Below are 24,046 nucleotides of genomic sequence, written 5' to 3'. Positions count from 1 at the left end.
CAGCTTCATGTCCATATGTCGGCTTAAAAAGCCCAGTCATCCATTTCAACAGTACAGCCACACTGCTTCTCTTTTTTTTCCAATTATAAGAAGTTAACTTCATAGTATTTTATTTCTGATTAGTTTGAATTAAACTGTGTGGTTGTAGTTCAGAAGTTTAAATTTGAAGCTAGGGTAGTTTGTGGTAATGTTGGAGGACAAAAACTACTTAAGAGGACGTAAAAGAAAAGAAAATGGAGGGAAAGGGAAAGAGGTATGGGACATGCATCTAGAAAGCCCTGCTTCTGCCCAAACTCTGTGTGTTTGAATGTGTGTGTGTGTGTGTGTGTGTGTGTGTGTGTGTGTGTGTGTGTGATTGTTTTATTATATGCATGGGGTCTGAAAACTGGGAGCCCACCATACTTGTAGGGTCTATGGTGCTTTGTGGGAACCAAAATGTTGGATCCCACAAGTTTAAAGGGCTTTCTTAGGGTTAAAACTTGGTTTAAAGGTTAGGATTGGCCATGTAGTTGTGATGGTTAAGGTTAGGCTAAGGAGCAAGGGAATGCATTATGTCAATGACAGTTCCCCTCAAAGATATGTCTACAAACGTGTGTGTGTGTGTGTGTGTGTGTGTGTGTGTGTGTGTGTGTGTCTGAAGCACCATTTCCACCATAAAACCGGCCAGAGTTTACTCAGCCAGTCGAGACAGGAGTCATAAAGCAACAATGACGCAAGTCCAGTCAAAGTGAAAGGCTTCTGGTGACATCTGCTGACTGAACTTTGGGGGTCACATGTGACAGCCAAAAATCTAAATGAAGTGGGTGTTCATGTATTTTAACTGTAACAGCAACACACTGTCTATTTGCATTTTGTTGTTTTGGCTGCTGCTAGAGAGAAGGTTTAGTCTACACCGAGAGAAAGAATGAAATATAAAACGTAGACAACTTCTTACAGATCATTTAAAATCAAAATGTAGTAAATCAGAATCAAGTTAAATCATGTAAAGCAGTAGCTACACACAGCAGGTGTGTCATTCACTCTGGATGTTTGTCATTTCAGGTCGGGACATTGGATGGTGAAATAGCTTGTAATTGGTGCTTTGTTATTCAGTGGAAATCCTGAAGATGGCGCTGTTGAAACTAAATTGATGGAGGAAAAACAGCGCAACCAGCGGTTTTGGCTGGTTCGTCCACATGTTTTACAAATCTAATCTATAAAAACTTTTAAAAGATGAGATATGCAGGTGTAATTTCCTCAATTAATTTTTTTTTTTTTTAAGAAAAAACGTGAGAGTCTGCAAACACGCGGTGAAAAGGGCGATTCGGGTTAAGAACAACAATAACTTGCTACCTTTGCTGTGACTTTTATCCCGACCCAGAGGAACAGGTCTGAGCATGCGCACTGCATCGGTTCTATGGGGACGGGGAGGACATCACGGAAAAAACGTAGCAGCACCACTACAAGCCCCACGCCGAGATTTCGTCTCTCCGCTGCGCTAAAACTGCGCGACGAAAGCGGCCCACGACTATGCCCGGTGCGGCGTCAGTGCGGGACGACCACTTGACAGGCCTGGGCGAGGTCTGAGCCGTAGCTGGGAGGGGAAATACATTTCTTCATATGGGAGCAGCATGCGGGAAATGGTCGGAGGTTGCTGCGTGTGTTCAGACGAGCGAGGCTGGGCTGAGAATCCGCTGGTTTACTGTGATGGACACGGCTGCAGCGTCGCCGTTCACCAAGGTAACATTAGCCGCTGTTAGCGTGTAATTACCGGGCAGCTGTGGCGGCTGAGCCGGCGGCTGAGCGCAGCCAGAGGTGCTGGTTGGTCAGTAGGTTTCTAGGTAGGTCCCTTGCTGTCTACGTGCGTGTTTGTGTGCGTGTTTGTGTGTGTTGATGTGTGTGGGAGGGGTAGGTAGGCGTGCTGTTTGTTGTTTCCTCTCCGCACACATGATTAAACACGTAGGGCCAAGCGGGATGACACCGACCCTGGATGGCGCCTTGATGGCACAGTGGCTCTGTGACTCTGCGTATGTACGTGTGTGTGTGTTTGTGCGTGGCTGTCTGGCCCGGTCGGGTTCAGCACATACTGCAAGAGGCGTGTTCACCGAGAATGAAGCCCGGCGGGCCCGCCGGTTTGGACACTGTGTTACCTTGTGTCCATTTGCTTTGTTGCTTTCATGTGTCTGTAAGAGGGAGCAGTCAACTCACAGGATCGTATTTCTGAGTAAAAATCGGGACAAACTCTGGGAGGCTGGTGAAGACTTCACTGTGCTCATATGTGCGGGCTAAATGTCTGAAATAAATATGACCCCCCCCCCCCCCCCCCCCCCCAGGAAGTCAGGAAAAGCGATCTGAAATTTGATAGAGTTGAGTTGAGAGCTGTCTTCATTTACATTTACACTCAACTTCTGTGACAAAGTCTCAACTGGATAAAAAAAAAGAGTCCTTTTTGGTTTGAGCGAGATGAGAGCAGCACCAAACACGACGAACAAGGCAGCACAACAAAAGAGAAACGTGTAAAAGACTTAATGTTAGAAAATGAGAAAGATTGAAAAACGCTGATATACTGACTGACTGATATGTCAAATTCATACATGTGTTGAAAAACTGCTGATGACAATAAATAGTTGCAGTGACACATTGTGTGTGTGTGTGTGTGTGTGTGTGTGTGTGTGTGTGTGTGTGTTAGCATGCTACGGCATTGTCCAGGTGCCCACCGGCCCGTGGTTCTGTCGGAAGTGTGAGTCACAGGAGAGGGCGGCACGGGTGGTGAGTATGCCAACACACTCAACATGTCACAACGCTTCTTGTCCATCCCTGCTTCCCCTGTTATGATTCATGACACACACTCTTTTCCGGCCCCAGAGGTGTGAGCTGTGCCCCCACAAAGATGGTGCCCTCAAGAGGACTGACAGTGGAGGTAAATCTCACTCCCTGCTGTCGCACAGTGAGTGTGTGTGAAACGGCAGTACCCTCTTCTTACCTGATGTCACACAGAAGCTGTAGATTTTGCACTTTGTTCATAAAAAGCCTTTTTCATGCTTCTGATTCACTGCCAATCTCTCCGTCAGGCTGGGCCCACGTTGTGTGCGCGCTCTACATCCCTGAGGTGCAGTTTGCCAACGTCCTCACTATGGAGCCCATCATCCTGCAATATGTCCCGCATGAGAGATACATCAAGGTACTGACACACACACACACACACACACACACACACACACACACACTGCTGACTGGAAAAACTTGCCCTGAAACATGCAACACATTGTTACATGAACATCTGTTTGGCTAAAGGACTTCATCAAAGTCCACTGCTCTGTGACAAATAAAGGAATTTAGGGCACGCTGCTTCTTTTGTGTCATTCAGTGGTATCTAAGAGACTGTGCTTATCTGAGAAAGCACCTTTTTTTCTTCTAACTCAAGAAGCAGAGGCACTTCATCGTCTTTACTGTAAAAATTTTATTGGATAGATGATAGTAGAAAGACAAGTCAGGAGACAAAGATCCCTGGCTGGAATAGACCCAGGGATGTTGTGGCTACGTGGCTACCACCCCAACGTTCATTTTTTAGATGATGTATCACCTATGCCTAGATATCAAATATCAGGTTGTTTCAAAATATGCCAAATACAAGATTTATTTGGTAATTGTCAAGCACCATAAGTTTTGATTTTCCTGTAGAACACGTGTAGAAATAAACCATTATACAGTTAAGTATTGGAGGTATTGTTTATAACTCTAAACTTCGATTTAAGTGTTAGGCCATAAAAGCAGAACAGGGACTTTTGTTTTAGACTGAACTTTTTCCATCAGTGTCAACAATCCCACAAAGAGAAATCTATCATTAAAAAAAAAAAACAGCAGCTTTTCCACAAACAACAGCAGCTTCAGCAAACCATGATGCAATGCAGTTTTAGGACATGTGGGAAGCAGCACAACTCTTGTTCCCTTAAACAGGAAAACAGTTTTGCTCCATATCACCATCATTGCCTCCACCTACACATCCCGTACAAACCCAGAGCTGAATGTGGCAAGGTCTCGCTGGAGGTTGTTGAAAGTCATTCTGGGAAATGTGGGAGATTTCCAGTTGAAGTAGGAATAGATGAGGCAGGTCGAGGGAGCAACAAAGAAGTACATTTACCACAGTTCAACACTAAATAACCGTTGTGATGTACTGAATAGTGCTGAAATTATTAGTTTAAAGTCAGTTATCTTACAAAATAATACATTCATTAGTTGCTTCCTGGCTTTTATATCATTATGTCAAGTATGTTTTATATCAGTATGTCAATCATTTGATGAATCTGGAAAATAATCTCTAATGAAAACAATCATTATAGACAAATCATGAAATGATCATTTCAACAGTGGGCTTTCTTTAAGTCTTTCTTCATGAGATCCCTATGTATAATAGTGAACACTGGTTAATGACTTGTGACATGTGAAGCAGTTTGATGCTGCCCGCTGACTGATGAAACACACAGATAGTGGGATTTCACACAGAATCCTAACATGCAGTTTAAGCCCAACTATGAAAACAGAATGAACATATCCTTTATCACACATTTTGTTCAGAAAAGCTTTTGAAATATTCTGTTGATGTCTTTTTTTTTTCACTTTTTAAATCCAGCGGTTTAACCACAGACTAGTTTCATCCATTATAGCTTCATCATACATCAGGTGTCTTGTAACTGCCTTGCTCTTTCTTGTCTGCATTGTCTTTGATGGCAGAGTGTGCACTGTTCACCAGAAGTAGTGAGCAGCGAATGCAGCATGAGATGCAGCAATGCACATTACAGAGAGATCAATATTTGACGTGTGGACTCATTGGACTGAGCAGCCAGTTGCAAACGTGTGTGTGTGTGTGTGTGTGTGTGTGTGTGTGTGTGTGTGTGTGTGTGTGTGTGTGTGTGTGTGTGTGTGTGTGTGTGTGTGTGTGTGTGTCTGTGTCTGTGTCTGTGTCTGTGTCTGTGTCTGTGTGCATGTGTGTGCATGCCTACATATAAATGCACACATGAGTGTTTGAGTGCCTGGTTTCATATTACTGTGTCAGCTACAGTAAATTGCATGCAGCTTTCCCCTGTCAGAGCCATTCATCCAGATTTTGCTGCCTGCATTCCTAGACAGCGTTACAATGGACAGTGAAAACTTGAGAAGCCACTCTTCCTTTTTATACACCCGGTGTAGTAATGTCTCCGGCCTTTCATTACATAGCCATCATCCTCGGAGGGGAACAGAGAGCGGACTAGGATGTGGGGAGTAGAGAAAGACAAAGGAAAGGGGAGAGAAAAGGCGAAAGAGAGGGGACTGAAGTGAAAAGGTAAAGAGCCCGCTGTTTCTTTGTCCCGCACCTGTTGCTAGGCCTCTCCTGCCCCCCACCAGTCAGCCCCGCTCGCTGGGGAAAAACTGAGACAGAAGTACAAAAGCTGTGTGTGTGCGTCAGCGCATTTGACTGCTCGTGTATGCTTGTATGTATTTTGTAGACATGGGCACACAGTCTGATGCTTACAGGACGTTTGAATTCCAGCCTTGAGCTCTAAAACCAATTATTATCAAAGTCTTGTCAGCATGTGATGCATTTTTCACAGCTTCCACACGTGTGCCCTCATGCCTCCGTTGTTTATCCCACTTCTTTACAATAAGAAGTAGAAAGAAATTACAAGGAGTGTAGCTGAGAAAGGGAAATAAAAACCAGTCGCCCAGTTTCCCTTTTGCGATACATTACATTTGTGATACATACTTTACTGCTCTAACCAGTAAAGGCATTTTAACTGCTGCACACCCTTTGCTCGTTGCGAGTGTTCCTGAACTAAACCCAAATGCTTCCCTTTGTCTAAATATAAATTTTAGTAGCATCAAGATACAAAAAATGTAGCTCTCTTTTGAAAATGAATACACAACTAGTTGCAGTCGCGTCGATGTAAACTTTTTTCACAACAGTCCCAAACATCTGGTTAACAGCAGCAAGCACAGAGCAAGCAGTTCTGTTCTGCTCCATCTGTTGTCTTGACAATCAAAACTTCTTAATCATTTACAGTATAGCTGTGGCTGGATTCGCACCACAATCACAATAGTAGAATTTAATGACCAGATAAAATGGATATATGAAATTTGCCCTGGTTCCACTGGTGCAACTGGATTGAACTGGGCCTCACAAGACTTCACACACATGAACCTGCATTTTTTTAAAATAGCAAAGGAACATTGCTCATATTCAGGGTGAGCACCTGACCTGACCTCTTATGTCCCTCATTTCCTGTTCTCCCCGTCTTTGCTGCTTCACCAGACCTGCTACATCTGTGAGGACCATGGGAGGGAGAGCAAGGCTGCCTGTGGAGCCTGCATGACCTGCAACAGACAGGGCTGCAGACAAGCGTTTCATGTCACCTGGTAAGTGTTAAGTTGGGTGTGTGTATTTGAGTGTGTGTTTGTGGTTACATCAGCTTGGTGATATTTTTGGGTGACAGCAAGATCAGTGAAGATCTTGATCGTAGAAAATTAATTATTTGATGCATCATATTAACCTACAAACAAATGATCTGTATTTAAAAGTTACAAAAAATAGTCTAGCAGTGTGTCATAACAAACACACTGGTTAATTAGATGCACATAACTGACTGTGTTGACTTATATAGATATGAAACAGCAGCCAATGAGGAGAGAGAATTTGCCTGTTGCAGTCCACGATTCCTCAAAATGCCTGTATGTGTTTCCCATAGCTTTATTTGTTTTACTTTGTCTTCACTACTATCTGTTTACATTTTCATTCACTCTCTTTGGGCCTCGATGTTGTGTAAGCTGCAGCTGGCTCGTATCACAGAGTGCAGAGTGTGAACATTAAAAATGATGGCTGGCACAGATTAGTATGTGCAGACATGTGACATTTAATCCATCCTGCCTTGATCAATGACAAAAGTTCTCACCTGTTTTAAATCACATCCAGGTGTTGTTGTCAAGGTGTGTGCCTGTGTGTATGTAATCTCTGCTGTCTTGTCTCCTCTGCTGTCTGATCCTGTGAAACCCTGTGTTCAGTGCTCAGATGGCTGGTCTGCTATGTGAGGAGGAAGGCCCAGAAGCTGACAACGTCAAATACTGTGGCTACTGCAAGCATCACTACAACAAAATGGTAACAAAATGATAAGACCCTCACTCAAATCTTCCCTTAGACTAATCCTCCCTTAGTGAATGCACTGTCAGGTGTTTCCTGATTACCAGTAAACGTGACTGATTTTACTTTTTTTTACCACCTCCTTTGCCTTTTAATGTTACCTGTAACTGGTAATCAAACTGAATTGCCATTTCCATCTCCCATCATTCTGCAGTACAGAGCCATATGTGCCAGACTATTTTATGCTCACACTGACTGACTTCCTGGCGTCTCCCATGGTTGCCTGGCAACCTCATGGCACCAATGAGTCTACTGAAATTTAATGAGCCCTGCCAAGAAATAGTCCTGCATATAACAACTGTGTAAAACAACAACTGCTTTTTTCACTTACAGATTAAACAAACAAGATATAACATATTAATTAGTGAGTCTCAGCGGTGCTGGTTGGTGAATGTTTTTGTTACCTTTGGACAGAGCCAGGCTAGCTGTTTGAAGTCTTTGTTACACTGAATGGCTTCTGGCTGGAGTTGTGTATTTCCTGGACAGATATGAGAATGTTGTTGGTCTTCTAATCTAGCTTGACATGAAAGCAAAAAAGTGTGTTTCCCATAATGTCAAACTATTCCTTTAAAAGTCTCATATTGTATAAAGTGAGATATCCATGTCTTTTTTTTTTATAAATCAGGTTCTATATTAATCAGGTTCTATAGGTTCTATATTAATACTGTGAAAGTATCCAAGCTCTCAGTCCACAGAGAAATGCACACAGCCTATATTCAGAAACTGAGCCTGAAAATGAGTGTCAGGACTTCTGTAACTTTGTGATGTCACAACAAAGCAGTCACCGCTCTCAGCCACACCCCACACCCAGGCCACCCGGGCCCACAATCCAAACTTGCAGGATTTGGTTTCTCTGAGTGTTTACCTTAAATCTGCTATAATTTATTTGATCATTGAAAAAACAGTCAGCCAATTAGAAGAGATGCTCTGAGCCTCTCTTGTAAAACTACATTGAGATGGTTTTTGTCTTAAAACCATAAATATATCTTCTTATGGATATCACACAAATAAAGAAACTGAGCAGTGTTACACTGCTCTGTTGGATATGGAACCTTTAAAGCATTATGTGATGAAAGTGCCGCTCTCTTTAAGGTTTTATTTGATCATGAGACAATGCTCACTTTTGTGTTTGGGTTTTTACAGCAGAAGAAGTTGCGCTCCAGCGAAAATACAAGTAGCTCCTTCAGTCATTCCAGGGGCCGCTCCAGCTCTCCCTCACAGGACAAACATCACCACCACAGACAGAGGAAGGTAAGCACTCATGTTAGTGTGTGTAACTGTGAAGGCCACGCAAAGTTGGCAATGAATATCTGGTCAGATTCATAGTCTTGTTTTAAGGTATTGAAAAAAGTTTTGGTTCTGTTTGCAAAATGGCATCACACTGACTCTAGTATCATAAAATTTCAAATGATATCCCACCCTAGTTATTGTGTGAATGGTAGAACAGTTCGCGCATGCCTGGTTTGACTCTGTTACATTCTTGATCCCTGTGTGTATGTGTGTGTTTTCAGAGTCATAAGGACAAGATTAGGCAAAAAGAGCGCCACAAGAAGTCCTCTGACAACCTGAGCTCGTCAGTGACAACCAGCAGCATAGAAAAGGTAGACAGACTGAAATGAAATCTTGATGACTCAACACCACTAATATTTTGACAAATAATGTCAAGGTTAATGTCACATATTATTAAGATCTGTCAATTTGTTTAACCTTAAAAAACTGAATGAGTAAAACTAAACTTGTTATGACCTGTGTGTGTAGGTGCAGATCTCCAGTCACCACAGCAGCAAGGACAGTGAGGGAAAGTCCAAGAAGCTGAGCTCACACAGTCATGGGCACCGCAGCAGTAAAAAGACAGGAAGCACTGGCAAGAGCTGCTCCTCATCCTCCTGCTCCTCCAGTCCATTCAACCCTGGTAAGAGGTGAATAATGAAATGTTGAGACACTTTAGCTGAGGTCACTAATAGGTGGCCTGGATCCGGACCTAGACGGCATCCTATGCAAACTCAGACCTATAACTCGTACGTTTTTGAGAACTATTCAATTTTGACCGGTGCATTGCGACTGAAGTCAATGAGTGAGGTACACACACCTTGAAGGATGTGGCCCCTGAATTGGGACACAGCTACTGTGTGTGTACCTCATCATCAGCTGTGCCTACCCTTACTGTTGTGTCACAAAGCACCACTCCTGTCGCCTAGCAACCTTGACAACACGCAACTTTTTTTCACAAAAACTTGAGGTTTTACTTACATTTAAATGTGTAATCCTCGGGTTCTCTGTTGGTGTTGTATGCTTTCATTTCCGGCATGCAATGAATCTTGGGATAGGTTGGGCCACAAAGGATCCTCCCCAACCGTTGGATTCTTTGTTGCCCAGAAAAAGAAGGCCACATTTTTCGGCTACATTGGAAAGAGCCTTTGAGATGTACTAGTCGCACTGCTGTGACACAATCGTTCTTCAAATGCAGCCTCCGTAGGATGAGGCCCCTGTACTGGGACACAACTAGTGAGAGATGTCAGAGAAATAAGTGGGATATAACATTGTGACTGTGAAGATGTGAAAATGGAGTTCACAAAACAGAAGAAAAGGGAATACTCAAGCCACACTTTTATGTCTTTTTTCTAAACTTTATTTCATTTTATTTCAGTTAAGTACACGTTACCTATTGCAGCCCATATTTTCCCTGAAATGAGAAAATAACATTTAATTATTATTAGAGAAGTTATTATTTAAAATCCCAGTTCATTCCCCCTTGGACCAATATTCTGGAGCTTTGCTTAAGGAACTTTTGTGTAACTGCACCTCATTGAATTTTAATTGAATATCCCTGGTCTAGAGCTTGTGTCAGGGAAAAGTCAGAGTTGACAGAAGAGGAGACGATGGAGATTAGTGAGTTTGTTTCTTTATGTGTGTGTTTCCCTTGGAGGTGGCTCTTTGTCCTCTACTCAGGATTTCCATCAGTTCTCATCTTCGTCCCGCCTGGAGCGTGACCATGTCCGAGGAGGTGATGACCACAGTGCAGAGGAGCGTAAGGAGCGTCACAGGAGGCCAGCAGTCCAGGAGGATGAGGATGAAGAGGACGATGAGAAGGAGGAGGACAAAGATGAGGAGGAGGAAGAGGAGGAGGAGGAGGAGGAGGAGGAGGAGGACAGTAAATACCACAAGCCACCAGCATTGACTCCTGCTGATGGACCTCTGGTGGGATCACAGGGTCATGACAGGTCAGAAGGCAACTCGAGCCCTTTTGAGAACAAGGTCACCATCTCTACATTTGGCTCCATCATGCGCATCACCTCCTCATCAGGGCTGGGCAGCAGCAGTAAGATCCGCAAGATCTCCTCCTCTGGGGACTACAAACCCTCCAAATCTCTCTGCAAGCCACCTCAGCTGAGCACGCCGCCCATCCTAGAGGAGGCGGCCTTGGAGGACAAACCCACACCTCCCCCGCTGCCCAGAGAGAGGAGGCACCGCGGCAACAAGAAGAGCCGCCACGGCCCAGGGCGCCCACGGGGCAGCAAGAACCGGGAGAGGAGGGAAGAGGAGCTTCACCACCACCATCACCACACAGCACCTCCCCCTCCAGCCTTAACCTCCTCGCTCTACCCAAGCCCATCCTCCATCCCACACCCTGCCTTCCCCTCCACGCTACCTCCCACCACCACCTCTTCCTCTTCTTCCTCCTCTTCTTCTTCCTCTTCTTCTTCTTTCTCCTCCTCTTCTGCTGGCAGTTTTTCCACAGGCCGTGGCAACTCGCTGCTCGGCTCCGGTGAGTCTTTGTGAGTGGGTGTGTGTGGTAGCCCTCTAACTTCCTGTGTATCGGAGTAAGTGTGTGAAAAAGAAAAAACTGTACCACTATCTGTTTGCACTTTAGTGCGTTCATTTCTCTTCAGTGTCGAAATGTTTCCACTGCACACGTGCCATGTCAGCAACAGAGCAGAAACTTATCTGTACATCAGGACCTCACAGTGTAACAGAACAAGCCACTTGAAGTTAGAGCCCATCAGGACAAATAAAGAAACTATTTCATGGTTTCATGTTTATCGTGAAAAGTGGTTTAAATGTTCAGAATATTTACTAAATCTGTGTCACAATATTTATTTAATCTGTGAGGGAGAGATATTGTCCCAGATAGTGGTTTATGAAAGTGCTGCACTCGTCTCTTGGTGGTAGATTTCCTGCCCTACTTTCACATTGATTCTGTACATGTACTCACAGGTGCCATGTTTGTCTCTCTTTAGGGGTTTAACCATTTCTGAGTTGAAAATAATCTGAAATGTTTTTTTGTTTTTTTGTTTTTTTCCAACTTTATTACTCTGGTTTCTCAGGTATCTACTCCAGTCTCAAGGACCCGCTCACACTGGGCGGGGGTGTCTGCAGTACCCCTCTCTCCCTGGGTGGAGGGGTGTGTAGCACCTCTTTGGCCCTGGGAGGGGGCATGTGTAGCACCCCTCTCTCCTCAGGACTCCTTCCGTCCCATGTCTCCTCACTCTCTCTTCCGTCAGTCAGCGCTGTCTCAAACACACAGGTACTTCAGACAGAGAGGAAATACACACTGTAGAAATGATCAGTCAGCAGGAAGTACAACTGAAAGCTCTGTACTGTATCAGGACCACTGCACATCCGCTGTGTCTGTTAATGTATCCACCTTTTTCTAGTTGTTTAAAACCTTGAATAGAAAGTTCTGCTACATAAAATCTTGACAGTGGCTATTTTAATGGTTAACACTACTGCTTTTGCCTTAATGCTGATTTCTTGGTCAAAAAAAGAACTTGATTATAGAAGTGAAACAGTTGATTAATGGATTAGAAAATTCAAGCAAAAATGCCAAACATTTGCTGCTTCCAGCTTCTGAAATGTGACAACATATAATATTAAATAACATTTCAAGTCATTTTGAGCAGATGTTGATTATATTACCAGAAAACGAGTGTGTCTGTTTTTGTACCAATGTTTTTGTCAGCAAGATATTGATGTTCACTGTGTCATAGGTCCATCCAGGATCCAGCACTTCCTATAGCTTGACCTCCACTCAGCCTTTCGCCAGCTGTCTCTCCGCAGCCCCGACACTGCCGCCACTACTGAGCCAAGCCCAGACCTCACTGCCAGGTGAGAGGAAGACAGAGTTCAGAGATCAGTGTGCTTCACCTGCATTTTCAGAAACTGAAGCTAATTTCAGATAAATGTTCACAATAAAGCCTCTTCTTACCTTTTACAGAATCTGACATTAAGGTGTCATTCAATTAATTCAATTAATCAATGTCACTATCAATCGCAGAATGAGGTAACACAACAACATGGTGATTGAGCTTATGGCCCTCTGATGACAGTATTGCAGTATTTATATATTTGCAGTATTAGGAACTGGGTGTCTGTGATGACATTCACAGCAAAAATGCTGTATTCAGTTGCTGCTACTGCAAACTGAACATTTCCTACTGCTGCAGCTTCACACTGAAAGCATTTAACATGTTGACTTTTATTGTGAAGTGGTCACAGGAAATACAACCTGTTTGCCAGTGAGCTCAGTATTTACCATGAATGTTCATCAAAAACAAGACAGCAGTTATTTTTAGCATTTTTCTGACGGCATATCAGTTTGAAATATTACAGATAGTAATAAACAAAAAGGAGCGGGAGGCGACAGGCTGCACACCTCTAATCTCTCAACGAGATAACGAGATAGCTCCTTTTGCTGTGCCCTGCTGCTCTCAGACTTGAACCGTGCGCAGCATAAAATCAGTGCACGGTTGCTCACAGTATGATGAAAAAAGGCCAATTATTACCTTACTTTGTTATTAAAATGACAGAATTCTGTGTATTAAACCACCAAATCGACCATGATAGAAATCTTCAAGACTGCCTCTTTTAATCTCTGAACACTGCAAAACAGACAACGCTTTAATGATGAAATGTCCTACCTTTCAATGAACAGAAGCAGACACATATAAAATTTATGACTCTCTGTCCCTGCTCTCAGAGTCTGACCTCGATGACTGTCGCTTTCCGTGTCAAGGGAACTCACCCAGTGAAAGTCTTTCTTCACAGTAAGTCTCAGTATTTAAACTTTAATCTTTACTGGTATTTGTGGGTCGACCACTACAGCAGGGCAAGCCCTATAAACATGAATGTCCATGACTGACTGACTGAGTGATAGAGTTGAGTGATGAAGTTAAACCATTGGTGAACTGACTGAGTTGGAGTTTCCCCATTGGCTGATGCTCTTTCAAAATAAATTGGCACAAATAGTTTCTATTAGGAGGCATTTACAGCTTACATGTCCATAGAAGAGTCACCAATGATGCCCCACAAGGAGAGGCTGCTCTGGTCACTGAGCAGCAGTTTGTTACCCAAAGGCTGTGCTCCGTGTGAGAGACCAAATAAGAAAGATAATCTGTTGCTTTTAACTTTCTCTCTAAGCGATCATTTTAAAAGTAAATATAGCTGAAATCACAGCACAGTCTTTGTCTATAACTAATGTGTTTGGTGATTTTGTCAGATGATGTCGTGGTTATAAAAATCTGGAAGTGACTGCTGGTTAACATGTAGTCTCAGTTGTGAGACACTCTAAGTATCTCTATCAAATGGAGCATCATTTGAATAAATTTCCTCTGTACTGTAACTGTAGTCAGATCAGTTTCTATTTCAGCAAACAGCAAAGGGAAACAACAGGAAAATGGCTTCTTGGTAGTTTCCCCACTTGCTTGCAGCAGTGACTTGTTGCTGTTTTCTGACTCCCTGTTGTTTTTTCCTGCTCTATACCCAGATCTCCCATGAGCTGTCTTCCTCTTCTGTTTGACCAGAGAGACGGGTTAGGTACAGGAGTCAGAGCCCGTCCTGAAAACGTCCCTCCAGCCAGCTCCCACATTGAACTCCTGCTGGAGAAACACGGCAACGGCGAGATGGGAGTCAACAGTGAGTCAGCCTAGAATAAGTCATTCTAGTGGTTCCCACATGTTTCCAAGATAAAATTTTTGGCTAAAATACTGGATGCCTTCACTTCTTTCACTTCTTCTCACTTGAGAAGGAGATATCACTCTTTGCTTGAACTGCTGAAGACTTGTGACCACACTGAAGTCATAACCTTGGATGAAGGGTCTCATGTAGCTTCCTTTTAAGGGCATGGGTCTGTTTACCTACACTCTGTGCAGCTGCTTCTGTGAGAACACAACTTGGTGCTATTTAGAGATGATGAATGTACCTGTGAAGTTGATGCAGTTTGGGGACAAAAAATACCACAGCGTGAGACAAAAGCAGCTCCAGCAGTTTTGTTTCTCATGTTCCTTCTGTTAGATTTCTGTTTTGCTCTCCCCTGAACCAGATACCTCACTGACTCTTATTCTGACTCACCATCTTTCTTCATCATCAGCTGACATTTTCTAATTTATTCTTAGGCTCTTTTTTATGCCTCCTCGCTGGCAACAGCTGTGACTGGAGGCATTTTGTTTCCAGGTTGTCTGTGGCCGGGGTCTGTGTGTCCATCCCATTCTGTACTATACAATATTTTGTTCAGATTAGACTGAACTCACATATTCATACACTAATTATGACACAATTTAACTCAAATGTCTATATGGATAAAATGGCGTGATGACATTTTATATCCAAAAGGTCAAAGGTTAACTTCACTGTGACTTCATAATGTTGTGCAAAAACAATTTCGGCTAGTATTCATTGCTGTAACCCAGGAATCTCTTGACTGTATTTTAATTCACATTCGACTGATGAGTGTTTGCTCCTGCAGAAGTGAGAGAGTTTGTTGGTTCTTTCTGTCTGCGATGCCGAGCATGCTGCAGTGACCGCTCCATAGAAAATCAGTTAGGAAGCATTTGGAGGATGGGTTTGAATTTCAAGCTCGGACATGATGGTACTGCTTTACACTAACACTATGGAAAACTAAAAGTTTGTTGTTATAAATATGTATAATATAGAAATGATGTTATAATGAACCTGTCAGTCTTCAAAGCCCTTAATCCACTGACAGTGCGTGTGTGTGTGGCATCTCCCTCATTGAGGACTACTCCCCACATATTGAAAACACCTATGTGGGTACAAGGACCTAGTGGACTAGAGGAACACTGAGTGCAGGTTACTGGGTCTGCAAACTTTTCCTTTATTGATCTTACCATGACTGATTTTTCCTCAGACGTACAGTAAATCAGTGGGAATATTATTTACCAGTGTCTTGCTTTTCTGTGAAACAACAAACTGTGAAGCAGGACATATACTGACATCATTTTTGAACTGGAAAAGATTTCCAGTGTTGACTTATGAAGGAACAGTGATTAAATCAAATGTATTGACCTATTTTTCATCTTCTTTGCTAAATTTTCATAATATAAATGTAAATGTATTCATGTAATACAACACAGTTTTTTATAATGTTATATCTCTCCTCCCCGCTCCTCTAGTTGTGGAAATGCTCCAGTCACTGCACTCCCTGCAGCAGGAGAACCAGCGGCTCCAGGACCAGATCCTCAGCCTGACGGCCAAGAAGGAGCGGCTCCAGCTGCTCAACACGGAGCTAGCTGTGTCGTTTCCACACGTTCATTCCGCCCAGAGCTCCTTACACACCTCTTCCCAGATCAACTTCCTGTCCTCCACCCAAGGTCAGACTCTTCAGCTCTACTACCTGCTTTTATATCAAAACCTAAAGACACATTGTGCCTATGGTGTTATGTAGTTTGCTCCATATGAAGGTGATAATAGTTTTGGATTTTTCATTTGTTTTTATTTTTATTTTGTTTTGACTTCATGTTTTCAATTTCAGTTGAGTTTTAATTAGTTTTTAAATCAGGTTCGGTAGTTTAGTTTTTATTTTTTGAAGATGTTTAGTTTTAGTATAGTTCCTAATATTTTTCAGTGTTAGTTTTTTGTAATATGAGGTATTTGTTAGGGGCCAGATTCAAAAAGGTCAGAAAAAGTCTTGTGTAATAAAAACTCAACAAAAAAGTCACATGTACTGGTTGTACACTGAGAGCCAATCAGCTGTAAGATACTGCTCCATCTGGCACAGCTAAAAACTGGAAGACAGATTTCATATCCACCCAAAATACTACAGGCTGATGTATGAAATAAACTGACCAAGATGAAAACTAAAAACATTTTCTCAATAATTTTAGTTTATTTTAGTTAGTTTTGTAAACACACAATATAGGTAGCTATTGTTTCTATCTTTGTTTCAGTTAATAATGTTTTTCACCTATAGTTTTTGTTATTTTGTTAGTTTCTTCTCCTTCTGTCTCCATTCCCCCTGCCATTGGACATGTACAGTACATTTTCAGGTGATTCTTTACAGTAAACTTATTAGACAGTGGTTGAAATGAAGCAGTGATTAATTGATGTGAAAACACGTTATGTTTGTCCTGTAGTGACAAAACAAAACATGGTGGTTAGTATAAAACTTTGGTTTTTTAGTTTTCACCCTATGTTTGTGCTTCTCTGTTCCTCAGACCCCCTGAGCACCAATAAGAGTCCCCTGTCCAAAAGCTGCTTCCTGAATGACACCTCCTTTGTCACCTCATCTGAGGTGAGAACCTGTAGATCCTTTGTTACTTTGAACACATCATACAGACCTGGACCAATCAGTGTTAGCAAGTGTGTTTCTGCTTCTAAAATTATAGTAATATATGATATCTCTCACCATCAAATGTAAACTGACTGTATACTTCTTGTGCCAGTGTGTACTTCACTGTAAACTGAGGCATAAAGGCACTGAGTTCACGTCAAAAACAAGCTGACAGCTAAATAGCTAAAATGCATTTTTCAATTTTTTCCAGGAGCTCCACTCTGGTAGTCCGTCCCGCAGTAGTTCGTCCCTCTCTTTCCAGAGTACTCCGCCCCCTCAGCAGAGCCCTGCCTCCTTCAGCCAGCCCCTGCTGAACGGCCTGAGTCGAGGTTTGAGTGACGGTTTGGGGGCCATGAGTCAGACTGGCGGCTCCTCTCTGCCAGTGGTTGGCGGGTTCATGGCGTCGCTAACAGGAAGTCCTCAGCTGAACATGAACGGTGTGTTGGGAAGTCTGAATGGCGTGATTCAGTCTCCTGTGCAGAATACCCCTCAGCCCACACTCCCTGCTCTGCGCCCCCAACCTCCACCACTCAACCCCCAGGCACTAGCTCAGGGCTTCCAGCTTCCCAAGAGTGTGAGCCCGTACGTATCAGTCTGTCTTTAATCCACCTGTAAATGAATGGTTGTATTGTTTAAAGGTGTGACAACAGGGCAGACAGCTGACAGATTGTACTGGAACTAGAGTTAAGGCTGTGATTGTTGTTTGTGTATTGTCCCATGCTTATAGTGACCGTAGACTGTTGCTTTTGTTTCAGGTCTTCTCTCCTGTCAGAGCAGCAGAAGCAGCTTCTCCTCGAGCAGCAGCAACAGCAGCAGCTCCAGCAGTTCCTCACCTCACAGAACTTCACTCCTGTAATGACAATCTCTCTATCACTGTGTCTTAATCTTACTTGTTTTCACATTGTGCGCTTTCTCACAGGGTCTCGCTTTTATTTTGTTTATGAGGAGTATTCTTTGTGACCAAAACAATGTTTTTAAATCTTTGTGGCCATGTAGAGTGCTGCAGAGATGATGTTCCCTTGACAAAAAGCCAGTGGGACTTTTACATTGTCCTTTGGATTATTGACAGAAGTAAAAAGCTTAAGAAACTACACCACGGTCACATGACGTCAATGTCACCTCCACTAAACTTCCAACTTGTGGTTTGATTTGAGGTTTGATTTCTCTGACCTTCTCAACAAAAGTCCGTCCTCTTGCAAAGTTAGTAATATTTTGTATAAACACAACGAGGCTGTAAAGGTGGACTGATGAATAGATTGGTTTTCATGTTCGCCATGATGACCCCAACCCCCAAAAACCTCTATAGTCTCATTTTGCCACTTGTTAGCACTGTATTTTTAAGAGATGTAAAAGCTTAAAAAATCACAACTGGGGTATTTACTGACATATTTTATGCCTTAGAATAAAACGTGAAAATGTCTTGACCTTGTCTTACCACAGACCTTATGTCAATCTAACAAAACCCCAAAAAATCAATAATCAGGAGGAGGAAACCAGAAGTGCTAAAATTTTAACTACTTTCTGGGTTTTAGGACTCATTCTCATGGCACTCTATTTGATTTACACCATAACAAATTAGTCCACAATGTAAATAATCTCCATAATTTTCCAGGACGTCGACTTTATGTTGACTTAACTTAACAACATTAACAACAAGAAATCATCCATCCTTGTTCACTGAATGTAGCACTGATAAAATGTTTTGTTGTTAGATTTAGGGGATTGAATTATCATTGGGCCTTCTGTCTGCACCATCTATGAACAGACCATCACATATACTGAATTTCTGTCGTTGCCAGTGACTAAGAACAGATTCAGGCTTTACGTTAGCTCAGTTCACCGTCCACGGTTGCTTCACTTGACCCCAACAGTCTCACATTCATGTTGGGTCAGGCTGCTCAGGTCCTCTTCTCACATCAACAGCTGCGCACTGAGCTCAAAGTTGGTTTCATTTCATTTAGGTTAACAAGCAAACAAAGACAGAAACTGAACCAATCCATCACACTCAACAGAACAGCAGCACGTCCCTCTTGTCTGCTCCTAACTCTACTCCCGCTGTCCTTTGTATTTCTGCCAAACAATGACAAATAACAACCTGTGACCAGTCTGTGACAAGTCTAATAAAGTTGATTTGTATTGACTTATATCACAGTGACAGTCTCAAATGGCTTCACACACCCACAGGAGTCATTTGAAGTAAATTTTACTTGTGTGCAATATTAACTAACTTTTTTGAAGAAGTTTCGATGATCATTTTGTGATTCTGCAGTAGTGATCTGCCTAATTTTGTCATGTTGCATTAGTGTACAATGAGTGCAAACAACAATTATTTACAGTCAAAGATGTGGCACTGAGAATAAGAAGTGTAATGCTGAAATATTTACTATTAATAAAAGTGAGACTGGGGCGGCCCGGTAATCGAGTGGTTAGGGCGTGTACCATGTTGATCGCAAGACGCTCTTAGCAGACGGTCACCGGTTCGACTCCCGACCGGTCCGACTCTTTCCTGCATGTCATTCCCCTCTCTCTACCCCCTTTCCTGTCAGTCTCAACTAAGCTATAATAAAGGCATAAAGAAGCCCAAAAAAATAATTAAAAAAATAAAAGTGAGACTTCACAGGCCCAAGAGCTGTAAAGGTAAATACAAGGGTAACAATGTGCAGAGCTGCCTATTTGACTTGCAAACTGGTGATGGTCTGGTGAGGCTGGAGCTAGTCAGGCACTGTGACACCTGGTAAATATAGAAGCTCATTTGTTTACTGCCTGACTGTGAAGTTCATGGTTTATTGGTGATGGGAAGTGACTGAATGAAAGTAGCATTTGTTCAGCTGCAAGTATTAGTTATTATTATTCACAGATATGTTGCATGAAGAGAGACACTTGTAGTAATTATGATTTGTTTTCAATTTAAACTTCAATTTTGAAAGCATACAGACGTATTAATCTTAATGTTTGCAATGCAAAACAGAACCTTGTATGATGTCACACAACCACATACTCATGGTCCAAAGGGTAACTTCAGATTCCTTCTTAAACATAGACCCTCGCCCACTTCACAGGCATCATGAAACTCATTGTCTATTCCTGCTCTTCCACCAGGAGCAGCAGGTGGTAGTGTGCCAGATGCTGCAGCAGCAGAGACAGAGAGAGCTGCAGCGCCTCACACTGACAGGAGCACTCACCTCCACCCCAAACTCACCCATGATTGCCCAGTCACCCAACCTGCTGTCCTCTGCTACAGCCTCACCCCTGCAGGGCAGCCAGGGAGGCAGCCTCTTTGGTCTGCAGGACAACGCACTTCACAAGCCCGGGGTGAGTAACACTGCAGGATTTCACGTTATGATGCTGTCATGTTTTCAGTTTTAGAAATTTTAATAAAACATTGTGTAATTGTGTTTTCAGGCTGCAGGAGAAAAGGGTGGAGACAAGAATGGGTGACCTCTTGACAACACAGGAGCAGCTCAAGTGAAGATATCAGGCGTCACGCCCACTTGAAGAACTGAGGTCAACTTACAAGACTAGTGAACGTCTTTCCTTCTCTGTCATCTTTATCTTAAACCCTCTTTTATGAATGTATAACAGGATGGTGAAGTTTTTCATGTTTTGAAATTCTTTATATCAGAGGTTCTTCTCATAGGTTTTTTGTATAGGCAGCTTTCAGAGAGCATGAATTCAGTGGTCTCTTCTTCAATTGCACTAATTTGTTAGTTAGACCAATGGGGCTGCTGATGAAGGCAGAGCCAGAGCTCCTGCTCAGTCCTGCAGGTGCTGTGTGGGTTTTCAGTTTGTGAGTGGGAACTCCAGGTCAGAGTGTTTTGTCTCTGACCTCTCAAGCACTGACCATTCATGAATTTCCCTCCATGGCTTGAACCAGAGTTTCCATTCAGTCAGTGAGAATCAGACTTCTGCCCTTTCTTGCAACCTCAACTGTCTTCCTTGATATTTTGTCTTCCCTTTGTGTTCACCCCGCCCGAATTTCATCTAGATCCTCTAAATGTTGCAGCCTCTCGCAGGCTCTTATTATGTAAAGGATAAATATACTGTCATTTCCAATGTGTGGTTAGTGGCATTTCAACATTAAGCTAGTTATTACCTCAGACTTTTTTGCCACCTGTTGTCCATTGTCATTGTCTTCACTGGATATAAATGCCCACCGAAAACCTTGGTGTTAACTCTAAGGTATTAACTCCTGTTTATGTAAAAATGGCACACGATCCACGCATCCAAAACTGCACCATCATCCACTAGAGACTGGCATCGACGTGAACGTTGAGCACCAGGTTTTATTCTAAACAACCACAAGAGTTTCTAAAGACTTTTATATCCTTCCAGTTGCTATGGAGATTAAGCAGATGAAACCAAACATTTGGAAATTGTAAGTAAGAAATTAATTGTTTTTCCTAAACAAGTGTGCACTTTGCATGTTAGTAGCTAACAGAGCAAATTAGCCATCAACACAGTACCTTATAAAGGATGCTTGGTACTTAATAGGCCACTAGGGACTTTAAGGGTTTTTGATTTATGAATATTTTGCACTCTGTCCTCAAGTGTCAGCTTTTTATGTTACTTTCATACATAGATATTCTTTTTATGTCTGCCAACTAGTTGTTCTTTTAGCAATAGTGGATAGATAATGCCTTAATGAAACTAGATTTACAGAGAAAACCATGAGCCCAAAGGCTTACTCCCTTGCGTCTTTCTTTGATAGTGTTTTTTATCTCGGGTTTGTGGTGGGCTACTCTTTCTAAACCCATTTATACTTTTGATAGCTGACTGATGATTTCAACAGTTGAAATGTGTGAATAACCTTATAGTGGTAACTAAAGTGTCAAATCATTTTCTGTTGTAATTTTTTGTGTTAAGATGCAATGTTCTTTAGTTGTTTTGTGCTTCAGAGAACAGAGAAGGACTTAATGAAAATCTTACAGTAATGTCTGCACGGCGGTGTCATAGGAAGATGGCTCGGGATGGCCAAGATGTAAACTATTAAAGTGCTGTTGCAATAGTGTGTGATATATAGCGTAGCTGTTATCAGCACTGAGGAGATGGTGACTTGCCAATGTTGCTTCTGTTAGCCTTTACAGCTGGGCTGTTTGAGCCCATACTCACGAGTTTAGCCAACGTAGAGACTATGATATCCTTCTTTTCCATCTACTCCACTTCATCATGTGATGCCTCTGTTTGGCTCAGTTTTACTAACAAAGGCCACTCTCAAATTCATCTTTTTCCCTCAAGCAAGGGATTGTTTTATCAGGTTTTCTCCTGTGTTCTTTAACAATATCGTCATAGGCCTTTTGAAATATTTTGTCACTTATGTTTGAAATCTTGAACATGATCTCCCATACATGTGATATGTTGAGTGCTAGATTGTTTTGTTAGCAGCTAATGTAGACGTCAGAAAGGAACTTTGAGCAGCTCACTAGTCAGTGATAAATACTGTAGCAATGCCAGAAGGAGAATGTTGATTATGTTGATAAAGACATTGGCCAACGGGTTGACACGACTCCAAGTAGGAGGTCTGCATTTTACCAAGCATGTCCTTATGAGTCGCCTCGGAGCTGAGGCAAAGTCCAGACACACAACCATGTCCAAGAGATTGACTGAGGAGTGGTGCAAAGGATTTCTGAAGCAGTTTCTTTCTCATGTTGCACTGGGGCGCTTTGGGCCCAATTGTAAATCGGTTTTAGTACCTTTTCAATTTTGTTGGAATACGAGTTGTATACTTAAATATGTTTGTGTAAAAACACATTCATTCTTTTAAGCTTTGAAGTTTGGGTAACCAAGATAATCCATGTTATGAATGTCGTACTGTGTATTTTTTATGTATTACAACATTTAAGCACCTGGCTCTGAATGAGGTTTGATGGAGAGCAAGTTACATATGGGGATATGAATTGCATGAAATGCAGTGACATCTCTCAATTGCATTGCTAAATACCAAGTAACAACTATGCATAATTTTAAATGCATTGTTCCCGTAAAAAAAGAAATTAAATGAAATGAGCACTGAAGTTTAAAAAGGACAAGCACGTTGTCATTGTACAGTGTATTTGTTTGAGAGAATTGAGCAAAACGAATTTGACAATATTCAGATTAAAAGCCCTGTAAAGTATTTTGATATTTTTGTGTGTAAAATTAAAAGGACGGATTAAGACAACTTTTGTTTTTGTTAATAAATGTATTTTACTGAGTTGTTCTACATTTTCTCTTGGGTATTGAATGGGAAATGTAATTTAACATAGTTCAAATAGCAAAAGCATGCTACTGATGTGTTGTTTATAGCTATTGCTAACTTCCGACTCTTGTCCCTAGTTGGGATTTTACATGTACAAGGCAATTAAAACAGTTTTCATTATCATAAAACAACAATACACTACAGATATGAAAGTAGAGTAAAATACCATATTGAAATGCATTGATTGTGATGTATGGTCTACGAAGAGACAACAGCATATCATATCATACAATTAGCTAGAAATATACAGATGTACAGTCAAAAAAAGCTCCAGAAATGGGTACAGCTCTGGTTTGCTTTTAGCCAGCACTTTGTTATAAAGGAATCAAGTTTGATCCTAGCCTGGCTTCTAGTAAATTGAACCAGATTTTACTTGTTAACCTGTAGCTATAGATACTACTTTACCACACAATATCAGTCACAAATATTCTATTTTACATTATGTGAAGAAAAATGTTCTTTCACCTGTAAAAAAGCTGCAGATTTTTGCTGCCACATGCTGGATGTGATGCAACACTAAAACCAGATTTGTAGGATTTTAATGTTTTTTACGCCACCACACCAGGGCCGGAGGCATATTTCGGGTTGTCCATTCGTCTCATTCTTGTGGACATGATATTTCAGTAACGCCTTGAGGGAACTTCTTCAAATTTGGCACAGATGTCCACTTGGACTCAAGGACGAACTGATTCGATCTTGGTGGTCAAAGGTCAAGGTCAGTGTGACCTCATGTGAAACTTTTTTGCCATTACTCAAGACTTCAACAGCAATTATGACAAAAATTCACACAAATGGTTATTGTTTTTTATATGAGTCTGGATAAACAGGGATGTAATCTGGAACTAGTATGAGTCAGGGAGGCTTTTTTTTTTTTTTTTTTTTTTTAAATAACCCATTATTATCAAGTAAAGAGAGGCACTATTTAAATCTACAACTTCATGTTCAGATTTCGATTTATAAATCCAAGCAACATTTGTAAAATAACCATCATATGACAGACGTGATTGATACATAAATGTTTGTAGGTAATCGCACTTGAGAGACGCATCATTTTTTACGTTATCAAACTGAATTGAGTGAGCGGCCGTGAAGGGGGAAG

At 41.9% G+C, this 24,046-nt stretch overlaps 1 protein-coding gene across 1 annotated transcript; it reads left to right on the top strand.

Annotated features, from left to right (window-relative positions):
- The first annotated feature begins 1,367 nt into the window (after nucleotides 1-1,367).
- Nucleotides 1,368-22,902, top strand: LOC139635832 (protein AF-17-like). Its single transcript, XM_071503333.1, has 20 exons — nucleotides 1,368-1,719; nucleotides 2,669-2,748; nucleotides 2,845-2,899; nucleotides 3,051-3,160; nucleotides 6,266-6,369; nucleotides 7,012-7,105; nucleotides 8,291-8,398; nucleotides 8,659-8,748; nucleotides 8,906-9,059; nucleotides 10,074-10,913; nucleotides 11,473-11,672; nucleotides 12,136-12,253; nucleotides 13,125-13,191; nucleotides 13,911-14,059; nucleotides 15,556-15,753; nucleotides 16,597-16,673; nucleotides 16,924-17,294; nucleotides 17,468-17,564; nucleotides 19,812-20,024; nucleotides 20,115-22,902. Exons 1-20 carry the CDS (start codon nucleotides 1,611-1,613, stop codon nucleotides 20,148-20,150), a joined length of 3,270 nt encoding a protein of 1,089 aa, XP_071359434.1. The 5' UTR covers nucleotides 1,368-1,610; the 3' UTR covers nucleotides 20,151-22,902.
- Nucleotides 22,903-24,046: the final 1,144 nt, after the last annotated feature.

This window comes from Trachinotus anak, unplaced genomic scaffold, assembly GCF_046630095.1.
Source record: "Trachinotus anak isolate AG129_WGS33_773 ecotype Australia unplaced genomic scaffold, CSIRO_AGI_Tana_v1 ptg000019l, whole genome shotgun sequence".
Lineage (NCBI taxonomy): Eukaryota > Metazoa > Chordata > Actinopteri > Carangiformes > Carangidae > Trachinotus > Trachinotus anak.
Note: the sequence above shows the minus strand (reverse complement) of the source record. Positions and strands in the feature narration are given on the sequence as shown.

What these genes read in the sequence shown, in the direction of transcription:
- LOC139635832 (XM_071503333.1), top strand. Translation starts at nt 1,611, where the DNA reads ATGCGGGAAATGGTCGGAGGTTGCTGCGTGTGTTCAGACGAGCGAGGC. An exon ending in CAACCAGCAGCATAGAAAAG is followed by an intron (nt 8,749 to 8,905) that starts GTAGACAGACTG and finishes CTGTGTGTGTAG; the next exon opens with GTGCAGATCTCCAGTCACCA. An exon ending in CTCCAGTCCATTCAACCCTG is followed by an intron (nt 9,060 to 10,073) that starts GTAAGAGGTGAA and finishes TTTCCCTTGGAG; the next exon opens with GTGGCTCTTTGTCCTCTACT.